The 20,107-nt window shown below is 34.0% G+C and overlaps 2 protein-coding genes across 2 annotated transcripts in view; both read left to right on the top strand.

Moving 5' to 3' along the window:
* LOC141544636 (uncharacterized) overlaps positions 1-19,143 on the top strand; it is a 56,198-nt gene extending 37,055 nt beyond the window's left edge. Inside the window, exons 8-16 of the mRNA XM_074271031.1 lie at positions 3,725-3,794; positions 8,168-8,228; positions 8,321-8,520; positions 9,313-9,460; positions 10,675-10,727; positions 14,120-14,183; positions 16,583-16,646; positions 17,340-17,383; positions 19,067-19,143. Coding sequence (XP_074127132.1) covers positions 3,725-3,794; positions 8,168-8,228; positions 8,321-8,520; positions 9,313-9,460; positions 10,675-10,727; positions 14,120-14,183; positions 16,583-16,611 — 625 coding nt within the window. The 3' untranslated portion in view covers positions 16,612-16,646; positions 17,340-17,383; positions 19,067-19,143. The remainder of the gene's footprint in view (positions 1-3,724; positions 3,795-8,167; positions 8,229-8,320; positions 8,521-9,312; positions 9,461-10,674; positions 10,728-14,119; positions 14,184-16,582; positions 16,647-17,339; positions 17,384-19,066) is intronic.
* A 687-nt stretch (positions 19,144-19,830) lies between these two features.
* The window catches only part of LOC141544635 (putative coiled-coil domain-containing protein 144C), a 58,851-nt gene continuing 58,574 nt past the window's right edge, over positions 19,831-20,107 (top strand). Inside the window, exon 1 of the mRNA XM_074271030.1 lies at positions 19,831-19,870. The gene's annotated coding sequence lies outside the window, so the exon portion shown is untranslated. The remainder of the gene's footprint in view (positions 19,871-20,107) is intronic.

Genomic DNA, 20,107 nt, shown 5'->3' with positions numbered 1-20,107 from the left:
CTTCCATTTGCTCAATTCTGTTTTTTTAAGGAATTGTTGTCTTCAGTGAGATTTTACCTCCTCCCTCTAGTTGACCAGTTTTGCTTTTTAATGCATTCTTTTCCTCATTAGATTTTTGTATTTCCTTTTGCACTCTCTCAATTCTTGCCCTAATTTTTCTTCTATCTCTCTTCCTTGATTTTCAAAGTCCCTTTTGAGCTCTTCCATGGCCTGAATCCAATTGCTACTTTTCTTTGAGCTTTGGATGTAGGAGCTTTGACTTTATCATCTTCTGGTGTGTTTTGATCCTCCTTGTCACCATTATAACTTTCAGATGTCAGAAACTCTTATTTTCTGCTCATCTTCCTAATCTATTGCTAGGCTTTTGACAGTTTGTTAAAGTAGAGCTTTGTCTCCAAGATGGAGGATGCATCCTCCCATACTTCAACAATTTTGTGCAGCTGTTTTCAAAAATCTTGATAGGAATCTGACCCCAGGCACTCTTTTCAACCCTGGAGCTGTTAGTTGTGTCCCGCCCCAATGAAGCTCTAGTTGATCAATTGTGCTGACAGGGGCTGGACTCTGCTGGTCTAGGCTGTGCTGGGACTGAACACCAGACTCCCACCACTTTTGTGTGTGCTGATTTATCTATTGGATTGGCAACTGTATTAAGAATTTTGTTTGGGAACACTGAAGGATTAAGGTACTGGCTTGGGTTTACAAAATTAGTATGTGATGAAGAACTTGAATCCATTACATTTTTATCCCATATCTAATTCCTAGCCACAATATCCCAATATAGCTATTAAAAATAATTCTATTTGGATGAAGAATGAACCAGCTATGTTCTTTTATATGGCTGTACTATGTATTAATCACCTGAGATGCATTTCTCATAAGCTTTTTTAGGCACATCTGCAGTGCAAATAGGTATCATCTTATACTTGTGGTAATTTATCCAAGTGCTCAGGGAAAGGAGTTATCAACATGGGGAGGGAATGTCACTGGGACCAAGGTCCTAAGTCAAGACAATAAATGGAATGGGAAATTTCTCAGCAAGGAGAGAAGTAATAAAAAAGAAGAGGGGCCATTCTGGTGAATGGTTTCTGCTGGGACCCCTCATGGACAACAATAGTTGAACCTTTGGCAATTGTTCCCAATTAGAGACGTGGGGAATCTGGCATTGCATTTTGAGAAGTGGATAGTCTTTAAAAAATCTCTGAAATTCCTAGAAGCTGATGTGGCAAAGCATTAGTTGTTAGGGACCTCATTTTCCCACAGTATAGAATGTTATTTTTCAGTGACCCACAGATTCTATTCTCTTTGTTGATTCCAGTTACAAGATTTATATAGAAGTCTTAATAGAGAAGAAGTTTAAGGAGAAAAGCCTTTCTAGTTCTAGATGATCAAGTAGAATGGATTATTCCTAGAAGTTTTTGAAAAAAATAAATCAAAAAGAGAAAATACAAGAGGCAGAAAAGGGAGTGATTGTGTCAGAAGGTCAGTGGGAAGAATACTGTCATGCAGAAAAGCTGAATATTTGATACTTTTTTTTTCTACTTGTATAAAAAAGAAATATCAGATATATGAAGTACCCAGGCATCAGTTGAAAGAGCAATTTGTAGTGTAATCAATTCACCAGAGAGATTTATCACAACCACAAAGGATGGCATTTATAAATATGAGAAACTCATGGGTTAAATCATGTATGAATGAGCAAGATGCTTCCAGTGATTTAGCTTTTTAAAGTTAGAAGAAAGTGGGTGAGGGAAGTAGCATGTTGATCTAGAGAGTAAGGAGGCAATTAGGGAGAAGTTGGGAGAGGACAGAGAGGGACTTAGTAAAAACAAACTCTTATGTAGATTGTGTCTATTTGTAGTTGCAGGATCCTTAATGAGATGATTGAGTTAGTCTTAGATATGCTGATAAAACAGTCCCAGGAAACAGATCTTCTATGGTATGGGATTATGGTTGACAGACTTGTTGCATTATTTACATTATTCCTATGAATGGGGACAGAATGAATTCTTTTAGATCTAAATTTAAGGAGAAGGAAATGTAAATATAATTTTTTAGTCTTGAGAATTTAGAAAAAAAGATAAAATTGAAAGATAATAATAAAGAAATTCAGGAGACCTTGAAAAATTGAAGTGACTCGAGCTGAAGATTCTATCTAAAGGAAGTAAAGAAAGTGTGCCCAAGGAGAAGGATTTGAAAAGACAGAGGAGGACATAAGAGGATAACGTGAAGGCTATGAGGAGGGGTTTGAGATGGATTTCAGCTGAAAAGGAGGATGTTTTAAAAAAAAAAAAAACAAAATCAAATATGGAAAGTCAGTTGGCAAGGTTAAGGAGAAGAAAAAGGAAATTGGGGGTGTCTATAAAGGATTAGAATTATAAAAAGAAAACTGTCTTGATAGTAACAGATCCTAAGGAACTGAAAAGAGAAAGACCTTGGGTTTGCTGGGCAAGGGAGCGAATCTGGGAGTAAAGAAAAACTGGGTTCAATTTCCCTCAGCAAGTGTTCCCAGCAACTCTCTGACAAACAACAGTTGCCAATCTGCATTATTTCCTCTCTGGAAGTTCCCTGCATCAAGCCATCACAAGTCATATATACCCCAGTCTCTTGAATTCTGAACCCAACTCTCCTGCCCCTCCTCCCCAAATAAATTGATAAATGTAGAGTTGAAATTCCCTGAAAGCAGATTACCACAGCAAATGTACCAAATATTTCTAGCAAGGAAGATAGACTAATAATTTTATTGCATGTACATATAAAGAACCAGGTAAATTTTTTACTGAATTGATTTTTCGGATTCAATGGTTCATAGAAATCTTCTGTAAGGAGATGTCTTCGATTAGGTCCTGAAGAAAATGGTGCACTTGGATTAGTGGTGGGTAGGAAATGGACATTCCAAACCAAAAAGCATATGTCTTAATTTATTATACAAATGGTTGATATTCTATCATAGATTACACCAGGTTCATCAATGATTATATTATACCTAGGAATGGTTGCCCTTATATTAAATACATTTCTGAGCCTGGAATGTATGAGCAATTCATGTATCTAAAGGGCAAAAAGGGAAAGCAGTAAGTAGAGTCCTGGCCTTGGAATTCACAAGACTCATCTTTATGAGTTCTAATCTGGATCAGATACTTATTAGTTTGTGACTCCAGGGCAAGGCAATTAATCCTGTTTGCCTCAGTTTCCTCATCTATGAAACAATGCTGGGAAAAGAAAGCACAAACCTCTTTGGTACCTTTGCCAATAAAATGCCAAATGGGGTCACAAAGAGTCAAGACACCACTGAAATTATTGAACAGCAACAGATACAACTCATATGTAGGGTTGAAACTTGGGGAGGGTAACTTTAAGAAAAAATAACTCGGTGAAAATGTTTGTCAGAAGCTAATAACAAAGGCACAGTAAACAGGGACCTATTACAAATAGATTTTAGGGTTTTGATTCTGTGATGTATAATGACCCTTGATGTTCATTTGTCAACTTTAGAGAAGTGTAAAAATAGGAAGAGATTATCCTGGAGGAAATATCCACTGATAGCCTCTACACTGATATCTTCTTGGCAAAAATGAGTGTTGGAATAGGAATGATTGAAATATTAAGTCATTCTTTGTAATGTGTCATTTGGTGGTAAAGCACCTTGTAACAAACACCTAAGAGGCCTTCCTTGTTGATTGTCTTCTGGGAATAAAACTACTAATTTTTGGTTTCTTTTTAAAAGACTCCCTGAAAAACCAGGAGCTGATGATTCCTGGCCAAGCGTGGATGACAAAATTAGTTCTGAAAAGGAGGTAAGATTTCTTTATTGAATTTTTTTCCTACTTTTAAATTTCAGTTTGGAGGGTGCTTTGATTTGTTAAAAACTATATAGTAAATATAATCTCTTTAGTGTTTAACACATTAAAGACCCAAATGAACTTTAATAGATTGAGATTTTACCTCAAATAAGGTAAAAGCAAATAAGTTTTAGTCTTGTGTCAAGCTTTCTTTTAATTTTTGTTTTGTTGGTGTATGTGTGTGCTTTCTGAAAAACGAGATGTGTAATGCCAGAGAACCTGAGGCAAGATAGAGATTGGAGATTTTTTAATATTTTATTTGAAAATAAATTGTGCTGGGGGCATGTTTCTCCCAGGGCTGATGTCTCAAAGCAGTCAGCAGCTAATGTGTGTTTCCCATGAAGTATGTATATGTCCATGGCTCCCAGCTATCAGGGTACACTAAAGCAGGGGCAGAGTCAGAGCAATGAGAGCGTGAATGGACTAATCAATCTGGTTCTGACAGGGTCGGGGGAGCACCAGACATTCTAATAAATTGGGATCAAGAACAATGACAGAATGGGGGGAAGCACCAAACATTCTGATAAGTAGTTTGATAAGTATTTCCTTGTACCTTTGTATTTATCTGTGCACTGAAAAGTGTATTAGATTTGGAACAGAGGACCAGGCTTCATGTACCATGACTGCCACTCTTAAATATATATGATAGTTTGTTTTTTTGTTTTGTTTTGTTTTCTAAATGATACTTTAGATCCCTTCTAGTTCCAGTCTATGAGCTTTCCATAATATTGCTGTTCTCCAAATGTTGGTTGTAATAAATTGCTTCATTTTTTTTCTTGTTAAATATGGCTAGAACAGCTATGAATATTTTTGTATACCTAGATCCTATTTTTCCTTCCTGTGTTCTCAGTATTAGAATTCATAACAATGGAGTCAGAATATATGATCAATTTTATGACTCTATTATGTTGTTCTCTAAACCATCTTGACCAATGTGCAGTTCTATTAGTAGTATATTGGTGTTACATATTGGTAGTATGTATTTCCCATTATTTGTACTTTTCTTTTATTTTTCTGTGGCATTTTATTTTTAAAATACATTTTATTTGAAAAATCAAATTAAGAAAATACAGCAAAACAAAAGAGAACATAGTCATGTACCCAGCAGATCATCGGGGAGGATTCAAAATCTAAAACATAAATTACTAGATCAAGAAAGTATATATTTATATATATATATATATATATATATATATATATATGTGTATATATATATATATGTATATATATATATATATATACATATATATATATATATATATATATATATTTGTAGAAGAAATTATATTCATGATATCCATTTTTTCTTTACTTCCTTGTAAATTGTTCCTTGGTTCTCTACTGCATACCTAATTTACTTTTTTCTTTTTTTCCCTTTTTAATCTTCCTCCTCCATTACTCTAATGTAAACTACAATTAAGAAAAGATACATATGTATCTTGTATACATAGGTAGATATATACATACATACATACACACAGTCACATATCTTTCCTATCACTGCTGACTCTTTAAATAAATTTTGCTGGCTAACTTGCCCAAGGGTCCTTCCCTTTTCTAATTCCTTAACCCTTTGTTTCCCTATGCACCTATCCCTCCCCATTATTTCTTTTGGATTAGATTTTGTAGGGACTATATCATATATATATATATATATATATATATATATATATATATATATATATATATATATATATATATAGTGTTCCCTATTGAATCCATTCTTCTTCTGCACTACTTTTGTATAACAGGATTACTATTTTTACCTTAACTCTGCAATCTTTCTTTTGAGCTCTTTTATTCATGTGAATATTAAACATATAGTATGCCATTTGCCATAATAAAGAAAAATAATTTATTGATCATTTCAACAATTTGTCCAAGTTGAGTATTTTAATGGTGATCTTTGATATTGGCTATTTTTTTTAATTCAGGTTTGGTTGATGGAAAGTCCTGAAAATCTACAATTTAATTAAATATCCATTTTTTTCTCATTCAAAAATTACAGATAATTTTGCTGTCCTTAGGTTGCTCAGGTCTTTTGATTTTGGGTAGATAGATATGATTCCAGGAGTTGTGTTTTTTTTTTTTTTTACTGTAACAACTGATAAATCTTGTGCAATTCTAACTATAGCATCAGCATACTTGAATTTTTTTTCATGTTTCTTGCAAAATTTTTTTTTCTTTATCTGATCTCAAGAGCTATCATTTTTTTCTTAAGGTATGTTCAACATTCTGTTCTATTTTCTCATTCTTTATAATCTGTTTTGTTATATCTTGGTCTCTTATAGCTTAATTGGCTTGCCCAGTTCTTATTTTCAAAGAATTATTTTCATCTTTGAGACTCTGTACCTCTTTTCTGGTTGATAACTTTTTTATTCATAATCTTGTTTTTCTTGGATGGTTATTTATTTTGCATCATGTTTCTCATTTGATTTTTAAATTCTGTTTTGAGTTCTATAAATTCTGGGCAAGGAGCTATTTCATGTTATTCTTTGGGGTAAACTTTTGTGACTTAAGTGTCCACCTTTGAAGATGAATCCAGATCTTTCCTGTTTTTATTCTATGTTTCAGTGGCAGGGTTTCATCTTTGCCAGTTCAAAAAAAAGAGGTATTAGTGTAAGCATCTCTAATCTTTGGGTGGAGGGATGGTGCCTCAAGCTTCCTTTGAGTTCTCCACTTTGATCAGGAATGCCAAACCAAGAGCTCCACCCTCCTGCAAGTGCCCACAGCTAGCAGCATATCTGTCCTACTGCTTCTGCACTTAGCTGGTGCTGGTTCCTTCTCACCTGGGTCAGCAGCAGAGCTGGGCCTGGCATTCCCATTCAGGCAAGTGTTATTCGGTCTTCCCAGACTCAACCTTAAGTTGACAGTCTTGAAGGTGAAAGTCTCTGTGATTTCTTCTGAGGCTTCAGCCACACCCAGGTAGCTGACATGTCTCCATTTGATGCTTTTGTAGAGTTAGCCCAGAGGTATTGGCACTTGAGACAGGTTAATTCCCAGGCTGAGGTATTTTCAGATCTTTTTGGGTTGTATCAGGAGGATCCCTGTTCTGTCCCAAGCTTTCTAGATTTTCACTAGTCTCTGTTCACCCCAAGGCACAAGTTTGTTCTATTTATGGGAAAATCTAAAGAAATAAAAATAAAATTTACCAACCTATCCTTCCAGAATCCTCCCTATTTGTAATGTTGAACCTTCTAGTTGAAATAATAAACTTGTGCTGATTTTTACACGTCTCTGACTGTTGGGAAATTGGAACATTTTTCAGGAAGTCAATGCTGTTTTTATTCAGTCATTTCATCATTTTGATGTATTATATTAGATTTATATATATATATATATATATATATATATATATATATATATATATATATATATATATATATATATATATATATATCAGGTACAGCCAATCTTCAGTTTTTGTGTAACCTTCAAGCTCAAACTATACATTGAACATATGGGAAAGAGGAGTGTTACCAAAGTTTGTAACTTCCACTGGAGATGGCTGATCATACCATTTCTCACCCAGTTTAGCTCCTAATCTTTGTACTAATTGTCTGACAGGTGGATCACTTCCTTAAAATTTTGTTAAGGTTTGACATGCACCTACAAAGTAAAAGACATTTGTTTTAAGTGGATTTTTTTAAATCAGGTGTCTATAATGCTTGATTTTTGACATTGATGTAAAAGCAATGAACAGCAAATAATAAAATATCCATCATTAACGGGCATCTTCACAGCTTTTTCTGGACCCAGAAAATTTTTAGAGTATGCACTTCTTTCAACTGCATACATTGAGGGCAAAAAATTCAAACAATGCAATTGATGTAATGAAGGCATTCAGGATCCTGTGACTAAAGTTCTTATAGCCTGTATTTTTCAATTTAGTGGCCTCTTACTGTCAGAAACCTTTGTTTTTTTCCTGCTGAATGTGTCAAGCAGAATGAGTTAACCCAATAGGCAGGCCTAGCAAAAGGGAGTCTGACATCAACATTTCCCTAGTTCTCTTTTAATTTTCAGGAAAGAAGTAACTCAGACTAATTTTTACTGTTCCAAAACATATAAACAATCTAAAACACAATACTAAAATAAAATTCCTTATCAGCAATGATTTATATTAAGAATAAATTTCTAAAATGTATTTTCAATTTTGTAATATATACAATGTTAGTGGATCAATTTTTTTGGTGAACAAAATAGTCCAGAAGAGTTTATTTCTATATAACGATCAGATTAAATTTATCACAATAACAGGTCTCAAAGAAATGTGAACTATTAAATGTTAGTATTGATAGTCATTGTTCTCATCATTTTTTTTTTGGCAGAAACAACCAAAATTGAACTTGAGTAAAATTTTGAATGCTACTCAGCAAATAAGAAATATCAGTAAGCTTCTTGAAAAATTTCCACTCATATTAGTATTGCTTGCCTTGAAATGATAGATTTCTTCATGTACTCTTTTATTTGTTTTTATGTAGGAGAAGAACAGACTAGCATCAACTATACAGAAGTTACACCTTTCCTTGGGAACAATGAATCGAGTGATGAAGAAGAGAAAACAGATTCTTTTCCTAAATCTTCATCCCAAGCCCAGGGCTGCTCTCATCCTGTCCATACCCCTCCTGCTTACTTTTCAAAATCTTCCCTTATGAAGTCTACTCTTCTGGACCTTCTTAATGTAATTATATTTGCTCTGGTTCTTAACATTCTTATCATGTGTGTTTGCCCTCTATCCTTTTATCCGATGCTCACAGCCACTTCATGGAAATGGGAAGGATTCTGGAAATGCAAATCCTCAAAAGTCACATCACAAGAAAATTCAGGGAATTTTATATATTGAAGATAAAACATTGATGAGTCCAGACAATACATGACAATACAATACAATACAACTCTCAGAAAGAAGAACAATGAGAAAGCAGGCAAGATGAATGGCAGTTAAAAGATTATAAAGAAAAAGTAGCAGAGGAAGAAAAAAGTGATGAAGAGGAAGAAAGAGAAAGGGATAAAAGATGGTTAGGATGGTATAAAACAAAGAAGAATCAAAATATGTAGATGCAAAGGATGAAGAAGAAAGTCAAGATGACAGTTTTGAAAACATGAAGGAAAAAGAGAGTTTGAGTAATCATCAGAATCTGTGTTTGTTGTGAAATATGATTAGAATGAAATTAAGAAGAGCAAACACTGAACATTTCTACAGAATTTCCTGTGCCAGTGATAATTGATATTTGAAGAAACTTCGATGCTATTTCCCTTAAAATAAAAATGCAGAATATTTTGTTTAAGAAACTCTTCACCTTTCTAATAAGTACACAATTTCGATGTAGATTGAACCTTAGAGATTATCTAGTTCATTTATTCCTTAATTATGTTTTAAAATTCAGTTGTTCTGTTTTGATAGATAAATTCAGACCATAGACTAAAGAAAAATTTTGGAGGACATTTTATATTTCATTGTCATTATTTGTAGGACGATTCAACAGATTCAGAGGAGGAAGTAAAGAAAAAGGATGTATTGGTTAACAACTTTACTGGTAAACAATCAGCTGGTGAAACTCCAAATATTCCCAAAGATCTACAGGCTCACATTACATCAGAGAAAGGTGCTGGGAGAAAAGGTATGTTACTATTTTGACAGGGCTCCTGATTTCATCAATTTAGGAAAGCCACAAGGAATAAATTTCTAGTGATGCCTATTGGCTACTGATCTATAGCACGGAGTCTGAGGGTAGCCTGGAGACAAAGAAGTTCATGATCTTTCTAATGGTCACACAACCAAAATATCAGCAATAGAAATTTGTTCGGATTCTTAAAGATGTTATGGGCCAGAACTTGAGACAAGATAATCTTGGGAAAGAGTACGTTCTAGTGAAGACTCTTTGAGGAGCTGACAAGAGAAAAGGAAAGCTTTTGGAATTAATCTGGAATAGCAGCTACTAGTAGAAATGACTGAATTAGAAAATAAGTACAAAGACTCACTGAGAAAAGGAAGTTTCAAAATTTTTTAAGAAACCCAATTAGGGATTCAGTTTAAATTGATGCCGAAAGGGTTAGAGTTTAAGGTTAGTGTCTGAAGGGAACTTGCAAATACCTGATAAAGGTTACTCTTTTGCTCTCTAAACTTGAGTCCATTTTTTCATTGATTTTCTATGTGCAAGATAGACTGGAATAAACATTCCAAATCAGCTACAAGCTTATGGTACATCAGACAATTGTGCTGTAAGAAAAAGTGAATCATGGTTTTGACAGATCTCCTGATTTCATCAATTTAGGAAATCCATAAGAAATAAATTTTTAGTAATGTGCATTGACTACTGTTCAATAGCATAGAACAGTAGTATATATATATATATATATATATATATATATATATATATATATATATATATATATATATATATATATATATATATATATATAGAACAGCTGCCTAAGTTCAAACTGGTCCTCTATCCACTATACAATGTACTACTCAAGTTGTAGAATATTAGAATATGCTGCAAAACATTATTTCAAAAATGCCATTATATACTTTTAAATGTTAAGTTCATTTTTTAAATAAAATTTTGTATTCTCACATAAAATTAGCATTAAGCCTCTAACTTCTGTTTTTGAAAGATCCTACCTTGTCCATAATCCATAAGAGCACCTGTTACTCCCTTAATCTGATTTTGTCTCCTGGAGTTTTTTGCCTCCTGTCATTCTCATTTAATTTTTCCCGAAGCATTTCTGTGTAGACCTATTTGAACCATTTTCATAATCTGAATAGCATATTTTCTAGTAATTCCTGTGGTGATTTATTTATATTTTATTACCATTATATCAACATTAGGATTGGACACACTTGACAAAGAAGAAGATACTGAGTCTCCCTGGGATTCAGAGGTATTTTCTATTAAGTCATTTTGAAACATTAAACTTGATTGCTATTTTTAAAAATTACATTTAAGTTTACTTATTTACTAATCAATGCAATTGCTTGGGTGGAATTAGAAGGGGAATTTTAGAGCTAGAAGGGATTTCAAAAATAATCTAGTACAACTACTCATTTAAGATGTGGGGAAGGCATTCTCTAGACAAGTCAACTTATGGTCTCACTACTAGTTTAGTGAAGAGCCAAGAAAACAATTTAGTGGTCCTAACTTTGAGGACCTCATGGTTTACACTCTGCCCCTTAACACCTTCTTAGTTTCAAAGTGTCTTTCAGTAGTCTTAAGTCTTACATTTTAAGATATATTCTAGTAAAATAAGAGACTTTGGACAATTAGAAGCCTACTTCCCTACTACATGATCAATTTACCTACAAACTAGAGGATAGGACAAAGGCACCTCTATAAGTTGATGTTAAGGCCAATTCTAAGTAAATTTCTGTGTAGCTTCTATACACAAAGACTGAAGCCCATACAAAGACCAATGTAAGAGTTATTTTTGTTGAATGAAGAAAGACTTAATGAAAGAGGTGCATAATGATAGTGTCAGGTTTGGATTGGCAGAAAGCAAGCCGGAAAACATGAGAGTATGATAAGGATGCTTGTAAACAATGCAAACCTTTAGGGTTAACTATTAGAGAGGGTCACTAAAAAAAGCATAATTATTTTCCATTAAAAAGCGTGTCCCTGGATGCCTTGAATGATACTTTTAGGATTGGGTATTTGATTTGTATCAAGGAGAGCCAGTCATTTCTTAGGCAGTATTAAAACATATGTATTAAAACATATTTTAGGAAAGTTTTTTTTTTTTGTGATCATTGTCAAAGATTAGTTGGAATATAAGTACATTATGGGGGGAGAGAGAGAGAGAGAAAGAGAGAGAGAGAGAGAGAGAGAGAGAGAGAGAGAGAGAGAGAGAGAGAGAGAGAGAGAGAGAGAGAGAGGAGAGAAGAGAGAGAGGAGGTAAATAAAATGTAGGCAAACCAGAACAAAATATACAAAAAGTTTATATATTGAGACCACATTTAGTTCCCACAGTCCTCTCTCTGGTTATAGAGGGTTCTCTTCATCGCTGAACAATTGGAACTGGTTTAAATTTTCTCATTGTTGAAGAGAGCTATGTGTGTCAGAATTGATCATCGCATAATCTTCTGCTTACCATGTATAGTGATCTCCTGTTTCTGCTTAATTCACTTAGCATCAGTTCCTGTGTCTCCAAGCTTGTCTGCAATCATCCTGTTGATCATTTCTTACTGAACACTAATGTTCCATAATATTCATATTCCATAATTTATTCATTGATCCGCCAAATGATGGGCACCCATTCAGTTTACAATTTCTTGCCCCTACAAAAAAGGCGGCTGCAAACATTTTGCACCTTTGGGTCCTTTCCCTCCCTTAATATCTCTTTGGTCTACAAGTCTAGTAGAACCACTGCTAGATCAAAGGGTATGCACAGTTTGATAACTTTTTGAACATAGTTCCAAATTGTTCTCCATAATGGTTGGATTCTTTCACAGTTCAACCAACAGTGTATTAGTTAGATATTGATCTTTGAAGCATTATCAACATATAAGAGAGGAATTTAAATAAGAATTTTAATAATAATTTCATTGTAATTCTGTACCTTTAAACTTTTTTTAAAAATTAATTTAGTTTCCAAAACTTTTAATTTCTGTTACATGGAATAAATTTCATTAGTACACATTATGTTATGAACTGACAAAGAACTGGGAAAAAACCCAGTAAACTCAGACTCCAAAATATTATTTCCAATTTCTTTTTTATAATTGTATCTCTAATTTTTTATATTCTTATAGCTCTATTGTTATTTTTATATATTTTTATAGCTCTAATATTTCAGTAACTCAGCTCAACATCTCATTTATAAAATCTATTTTATGCACAAAGGATTTTGTTATAAGCCACTCAGAAAGAAAGAATACTAAGTTGCAGCCATGTGGTACTTTCTATTTTAATTGGAGATCTAAGGCATCCACAAAAATTTTTATTTTCTCATAGCTGTGAAAGAAGTCAATTAAAAAAACTGGCAATGTTATAATCTATTTGCAGCAATTGGAATTTTAGTAAAATGTTTTTCCTCTTCACAAATTTCTATTTCAATGAAGCCTTTTCTGAATGATTCCTTATCTTTTACTCCTTCACCACCTTTCTTTATAATGTTCCCTGTGTTTGGAATAACATCCTGCATTTTCTGAATGATTCTTTATCTTTTCCTCCTTCCGCACCTTTCTTTATAGTGTTCCCTGTGTTTGGAATAACATCCTAGGTGTTTTAGTTTTCTTCTGAAATTCTAACTGTATTTCAGAAGTCACATCGAACAATGCCAAGTACATAAATCTTTCATTGGTCCTTCTAAACACTCATAACTTTTTGTAATTCTCTAATTGTATGTTCTTCCATACTTATAGCTTAATAAACAGTGAAAAAGTAGCAGTGTTCAAAGGATAGAAAGATTAAGAACAAAAGACTTAAACAATATATAACATAAAAGGAAACCAGGGAATTTGGAGTTGGAGAAATCTGCCAGGTTCTGCAAAATGGTGGAAAATTCAGAGAAGTCCCAAAGAGTTTAGCAAAGGGAGAAATGAGATGTCTGTGCACAGTCACCTATTTTGAAATTCATGGCTCTTCCTTCCAAACATGCCCTCCCGGCAGTTACAATTACTGTCCTAGACCCAACAGAGTACCTTTGACCACTGACCTTTGCAGTACCAACTCTACCGGCTTGCGGCCTCTGAGGCCTTCAGAGGTCTCTGATGACAACGATTTCTTGAATCTATAGTTTAATAACCGGTAGCACACTCAAGAACAGCCACGTGTAATCTTAAAAGCCTTTATTATACCTACTCACATAATACTCTGACTTGTTGGTTCCCAAGTGAACACTTAATCAGAAGACCAACATGTTCACTACCAAACTCCTTACCTCTTTCGGCTATCCATCTCAGTTTGGCCACCCAGGTTAGGGAGCCAGGTTAAAGAGCGCCAGGTTAAAGAGTCAAATCTTCCCTTCCAGGTTATTATCATATGAGGATAAGAACTGTTTATCATTCCTAATATTTGAATTTTTTGAAGTAACAGTAAAATATTTATTAGAATAGATGCGGGAAAATTCATATATCTACTTATGGATAAGAGTTTTTCTATAAACCAGATATCTAAAATAGGGGACTGAAAACATCTAATTCATTTCATGATTTGATTGATAGGTCCATCACCTTCTGTCAAGTGCAGTATAATAGCTAGGTGCCCATTATTTATGCTGGACATATATTTAAGAAAAATTTTGGAGGACATTGTACATTTCATTCTTATCAATTACAGGAATATGTTGCAGACTCAGATGTGGCAAAAAAAGAAAATAATAATTTAGCTGGCAACAATGCAGGTATACAAAAAACTTCTGAAACTCCAAATATTCCCAATATCAGCTACAAGCTCATGGTACATCAGGTAAATGTGCTCTAAGAAAAAGTGAGTTATTGTTTTGACAGAACTCCTAATTTCATCAATTGAGAAAATCCACAAGGAATAAATTTCCTGTGATGCACATTGGCTACTGTTCTATAGCATAGAGTCTTCCAGAGTAGCCCAGGGCTTCAGAAGTTCAGCATTTTGCCCATGATAACACAATCAAAATATCAGCAATGAAAATTGAACCCAAGGCTGTCTAATTAAAAACTTGCCCTCTATCTATACTATACTATACTATACTCTCTATACTATAATATAGTATAAATAAATAAATATGTATATATATATATATATGTGTATATATATATACACATATATATATATACATAACTAAATTTATAGAATATGCTGCAAAACATTCTTTCAAAAAATGCCATTAATAAACTTTTAAATGTGAAATTTATTTTGAAATAAAATATTCTGTATTCTCATGTAAAATTACCATTGAGCCCCTAACTAATTTTTGAAAGTCCAATATCCACAATTGGAAATGATACTCTATTAATCTACTTTTGTCTTCTGGAATTTTTTGACTCCTGTCATTTTGATTTAGTTTTTCCTAAAGCAATTCTGAGTAGACATATTTGAATCATTTTCATATTCTGAGTAGCATATTTTCCAGTTATATCTGTGGTCATTTATCTATATTTTATTACCATTGTATCAATATTAGGATTGGACAAAGAAGAAGATGCCGAGTCACCCTGGGATTCTGAGATATTTTCTAATAAGTCATTTTGAAACTTCAATCTTGATTGCAATTTTTAAAATTAGATTTAACTTTACCTATTTACTAATCAGTGCAATAGCTTGAGAAGACTTAGAAGGGGAATTTTAGAATGAGAAAGTATTTCAGAAATGTCTACTAACAACTACACTTTTAAAATGTGGAGAAGACACTCCTCAGACAAGTCAGCTTATGGTCTCAATACTAGTTTAGTGAAGAACCAAGAAAACAATTCAATGGTCCTAACTCTGAGGTCCTCATAGTTTCTACTCTACTCCTTACCAACTTCTTAGTTAAAGAGTGTCTTTCAGTAGTCTGTCATTCAGTGACCAAGTATGATAGCATTTAATGCTCTTCTAAGTATTAGGACATATTCTAGAAAAGTAAAAGGCTTTGGGCAAATAGAAGCCTACTTCCCTACCACTTGATCAATTTACCTACATATTAGAGGATAGGACAAAGGCACCTATATAAGTTGATGTTACAGCCAACTCTAAGTAAATTTCTGTGTAGCGTCTAAAGCCCATTCAAAGGCCAATGTAAGAGTTATTTTTGTTGAATGAAGAAAGGCTTAATGAAAGAGGTAATAATTAGTGCATAATGACAGTGTCAGGTTTAGATTGGCAGAGAGCAAGCAGGAAAACATGCAGAGAGAGAGCGGATAGTAAAGATGCTTGCAAACAATGAAAACCTTGAGGTTTAGCTGTTACAGAGGATCACTGATAAAAGGCATAATTATTTTCTATAAAAAAGTATTGTCAATGGATGCGATGAATGATAGCTTTAGGATTTAGGGTTTGATTATTTTCAAGGAGCCAGTGAGTCATTTCTTAGACAGTATAATAATGTATTGAAGGATATTTTAGAAAAGTTTTTTTTTTAATCATTGTCAAAGATTACATAGACCAGAGGGACATTATATGTAAAAAGAAGTTTTCCAAAAGAAATTACCTTTTTATTTATCACAAATTTTAATCTTACCTCTCATTGTTCTTCAGATGGAAATCAATTCCTTTTTTTTTAATTATTTTCTTTTAACTTTCTAAACATACGTGTGGATAGTTCCTCATCTTTAGCCCTTGAAATACCTTTTGTTCCAATTTGCTCTCCGTCCTCCACTACTTTCCCCTGAATAGAAATTAGAACATTATATGTGATGGGGGCCAAGTAACATACCCTTTCAGGGTATTATGTGGAGACTCCCTATTATTAGCATCCTTGGGGTTGGAAACTCTCTCCTTTTCTGTGTAGAAGTTGTCAATCATTCTCTACAATTTCTTATTCATTTTAAAAAAAAAATCTGTAGGGTCTGCTTTTAGGGTACGGGATTACGCGATTCCTCTACAAAACAGAGATATTATGATAGGCAGCAGTCTTGTGAACGGGCTGCAGAGATATTAGGATGCTCTGGGAGAGAGTTTCCCCCCCAGAAGTGAATTTATTATCTAATTCATTGCATGATTTGATTGATTGGTCTATCATCTTATGTCAAGTGGAGAAGAAAACTAGTTTCACATTTTTTTGTGGTAGGCATATATCTAAAAATATTTGGAGTATATTGTACATTTCATTCTTATCAATTACAGGAATATACCACAGACCCAGCTGTGGATAAAAAGAGAAACAGCATTTTAACTGGCAACGATACAGGTATACAAAAAACTTCTGAAACTCCAAATATTCCCAATCACCTACAAGCTCACAGAACATTAGGTAAATGTGCTCTAAGACAAAGGGAGTTATTGTGTTAACAGAGTTCCTAATTTCACCAACTTAGGACATCCACAAGGAAGAAATTTCTTCTAATGTACATTGGCTACCTGTTCTATGGCATAGAGTCCTCCAGAGAGTCCTCCAGAGTAGCCTTAGGCTTCAGAAGTTCAGCATTTTGTCCATGATAGCACAATGACAATATCAGCAATTGAAATTGAAGCCAGGGCTGCCTTATTCCAAACTGGCCCTCTGTCCACTACACAGTGCTTATAGCTCAATTTGCAGAACATGCTACAAAACATTCCTTAAAAAATTCCATTATACACTTTTAAATGTTAAGATTATTTTTGGAATAAAATATTCTATATTCTCACATAAAATTACCCTTAAGCTCCTAACTTCTGCTTTTGAAAGATCCTACCTTGTCCATAATCCATAAGTGCAAATGTTACTCTCTTAATCTCCTTTTGTCTCCTGGAGTTTTTTTTTTCTCCTGTCATTTTAGTTTAGTTTTTCCTAAAGCAATTCTGAGTAGACATATTTGAGCCATTTTCATATTCTGAGTAGCATATTTTTCAGGTATGTCTGTGGTGATTTATCTCTATTTTAATATCATTGTATCAATACTAGGACTGCACAAAGAAAAAGATACCGAGTCACCCTGGGATTCAGAGGTATTTTCTATTAAGTTATTTTGAAACTTCAATCATGATTGCTATTTTAAAAATTATATTTAATTTTTCTTATTTACTAGTCAGTTCAATTGCTTGGGTAGAATTAGAAGGGGACTTTTAGAGCTAGAAGGGATTTCAGAAATAATCTAGTACAAAGGCCCTTTTAACCTATGGGGAAGGCACTCCCCAAACAAGTCAGCTTAAGGTCTCACTACTGCTTTATTGAAGAGCCAAGAAGACAATTCAATGGGCCTAACTTTCAGGACCTCATGGCTTAGACAGTAGTCCTTCACAACTTAGCAATTTCAGTGTGCCTCTCAGTCTGTCATTCAGTGAACAAATATGATAGCATTTTATGGTCTTCTAAGTATTAGGATATATTCTAGAAAAAGAAAAGTCTTTGGGCAAATAGAAGCCTACTTCTCTACTACATGATCAACTCAAATACAAATTAGGGGATAGGAGAAAGGAACCTATATAAGTTGATGTTCCAGCCAACACTAAGCAAATTTCTGTATAGCTTCTCTATAAAAAGATTGAGGCCTATAGAAAGGCCAATGTAAGAGTTAATGGTCTTCAAAAAGGAAAGAGTTCATGAAATAGGTAATAACTGAGGCTGAATGATAGGGTCACTTTTGGATTGGCAGAGAAGAAGCAGGCAGAGAGAGAGAGAGAAAGAGAGAGAGAGAGGGGGGGTAGTAAAGGTGCTTGCAAAGCTTTAGTTGTTTAGACGGCTACTAATAAAAGTCATCACTATAGTACATAAAGAATAGTGTCTTTGGATGTCTTAGATGATAGCTTTAAGATTTGGGATTTGATTTGTATCAAGGAGCCAGTCATTGCTTAGACAGTATAATAATGTATTGAAACCTATTTTGGGAAAGTTTTTTTTTGAACATTGTCAAAGATTACCTGGAAAAGAAGTTCATTATAGTCAAAAGATGTTTTTCCAAAAGAAATTTCCTTTGTATTTCCCACAAATTTCAATCTCATTTCTCCTTGCCCTTCAAATAAATATCAATTCATTTTTTTATTAAAGCTTTTTATTTTCTAATCATATGTGTGGATAATTCCTAAACCTTAGGCCTTGAATGTCCTTGTATTCCAATTTTCTCTCCTTCGCCCCCCCCCCACTAACCCCTAGATAGCACGTAGTCCAATATATGTTAAACATGGTAGAAATATTTGTTAAATGCAATTATTGTCCTGGACAAGAAAAATCAAATCCAACCAGTAACGAAAAGAGGAGAGGGGCAGCTAGTTGCTGTAGTTGGTAGAGCACCAGCCATGAAGTCAGGAGGACCTGAGTTCAAATCGGGTCTCAGACAATTAACTCTTTCTAGCTGGGTGACCCTGGGCAAGTCACTTAACACCAATTTAGTTTCCACAGTCCTTTCTCCAGGTGTAGAGGGTTCTCTTCATCACTGAACAATTGGAACAGGTTTAAGTTATCTCATTGTTTGAGAGAACCATTCATACTTCTCCTTATGGACAAGAGTTTTTCTATAAACCAGATATCTAAAATAGGTGATTGAAAAAATCTAATTCATGGCATGATTTGATTGATTGGTTTATCATCTTCTGTCAAGTGGAGTATCAAACTAGGTTCACATTATTTGTGCTAGGCATATATCTGAGAAAAATTTTGGAGTATATTGTGCATTTCATTCTTGTCAATTGCAGGAATATATCACAGACCCAGCTGTGGATAAAAAGAGACACAACATTTTAACTGGCAACGATACAGGTATACAAAAAACTTCTGAAACTCCAAATATTCCCAATCACCTACAAGCTCACAGAACATTAGGTAAATGTGCTCTAAGACAAAGGGAGTTATTGTGTTGACAGAGATCCTAATTTCACCAACTTAGGACATCCACAAGGAAGAAATTTCTTCTAATGTACATTGGCTACCTGTTCTATGGCATAGAGTCCTCCAGAGAGTCCTCCAAGAGTAGCCTTGGGCTTCAGAAGTTCAGCATTTTGTCCATGATAGCACAATGACAATATCAGCAATTGAAATTGAAGCCAGGGCTGGCTTATTCCAAACTGGCCCTCTGTCCACTACACAGTGCTTATACCTCAATTTGCAGAACATGCTACAAAACATTCCTTAAAAAATTCCATTATACACTTTTAAATGTTAAGATTATTTTTGGAATAAAATATTCTATATTCTCACATAAAATTACCCTTAAGCTCCTAACTTCTGCTTTTGAAAGATCCTACCTTGTCCATAATCCATAAGTGCAAATGTTACTCTCTTAATCTCCTTTTGTCTCCTGGAGTTTTTTTTTTTTCTCCTGTCATTTTAGTTTAGTTTTTCCTAAAGCAATTCTGAGTAGACATATTTGAGCCATTTTCATATTCTGAGTAGCATATTTTTCAGGTATGTCTGTGGTGATTTATCTCTATTTTAATATCATTGTATCAATACTAGGACTGCACAAAGAAAAAGATACCGAGTCACCCTGGGATTCAGAGGTATTTTCTATTAAGTTACTTTGAAACTTCAATCATGATTGCTATTTTAAAAATTATATTTAATTTTTCTTATTTACTAGTCAGTTCAATTGCTTGGGTAGAATTAGAAGGGGACTTTTAGAGCTAGAAGGGATTTCAGAAATAATCTAGTACAAAGGCCCTTTTAACCTATGGGGAAGGCACTCCCCAAACAAGTCAGCTTAAGGTCTCACTACTGCTTTATTGAAGAGCCAAGAA

The sequence above is a fragment of the Sminthopsis crassicaudata genome, chromosome 5 (assembly GCF_048593235.1).
Source record: "Sminthopsis crassicaudata isolate SCR6 chromosome 5, ASM4859323v1, whole genome shotgun sequence".
Classification (NCBI taxonomy): Eukaryota; Metazoa; Chordata; class Mammalia; order Dasyuromorphia; family Dasyuridae; genus Sminthopsis; species Sminthopsis crassicaudata.
The sequence above is the reverse complement of the archived record's forward strand: the minus strand, read 5'-3'. Positions and strand labels throughout refer to the sequence as shown.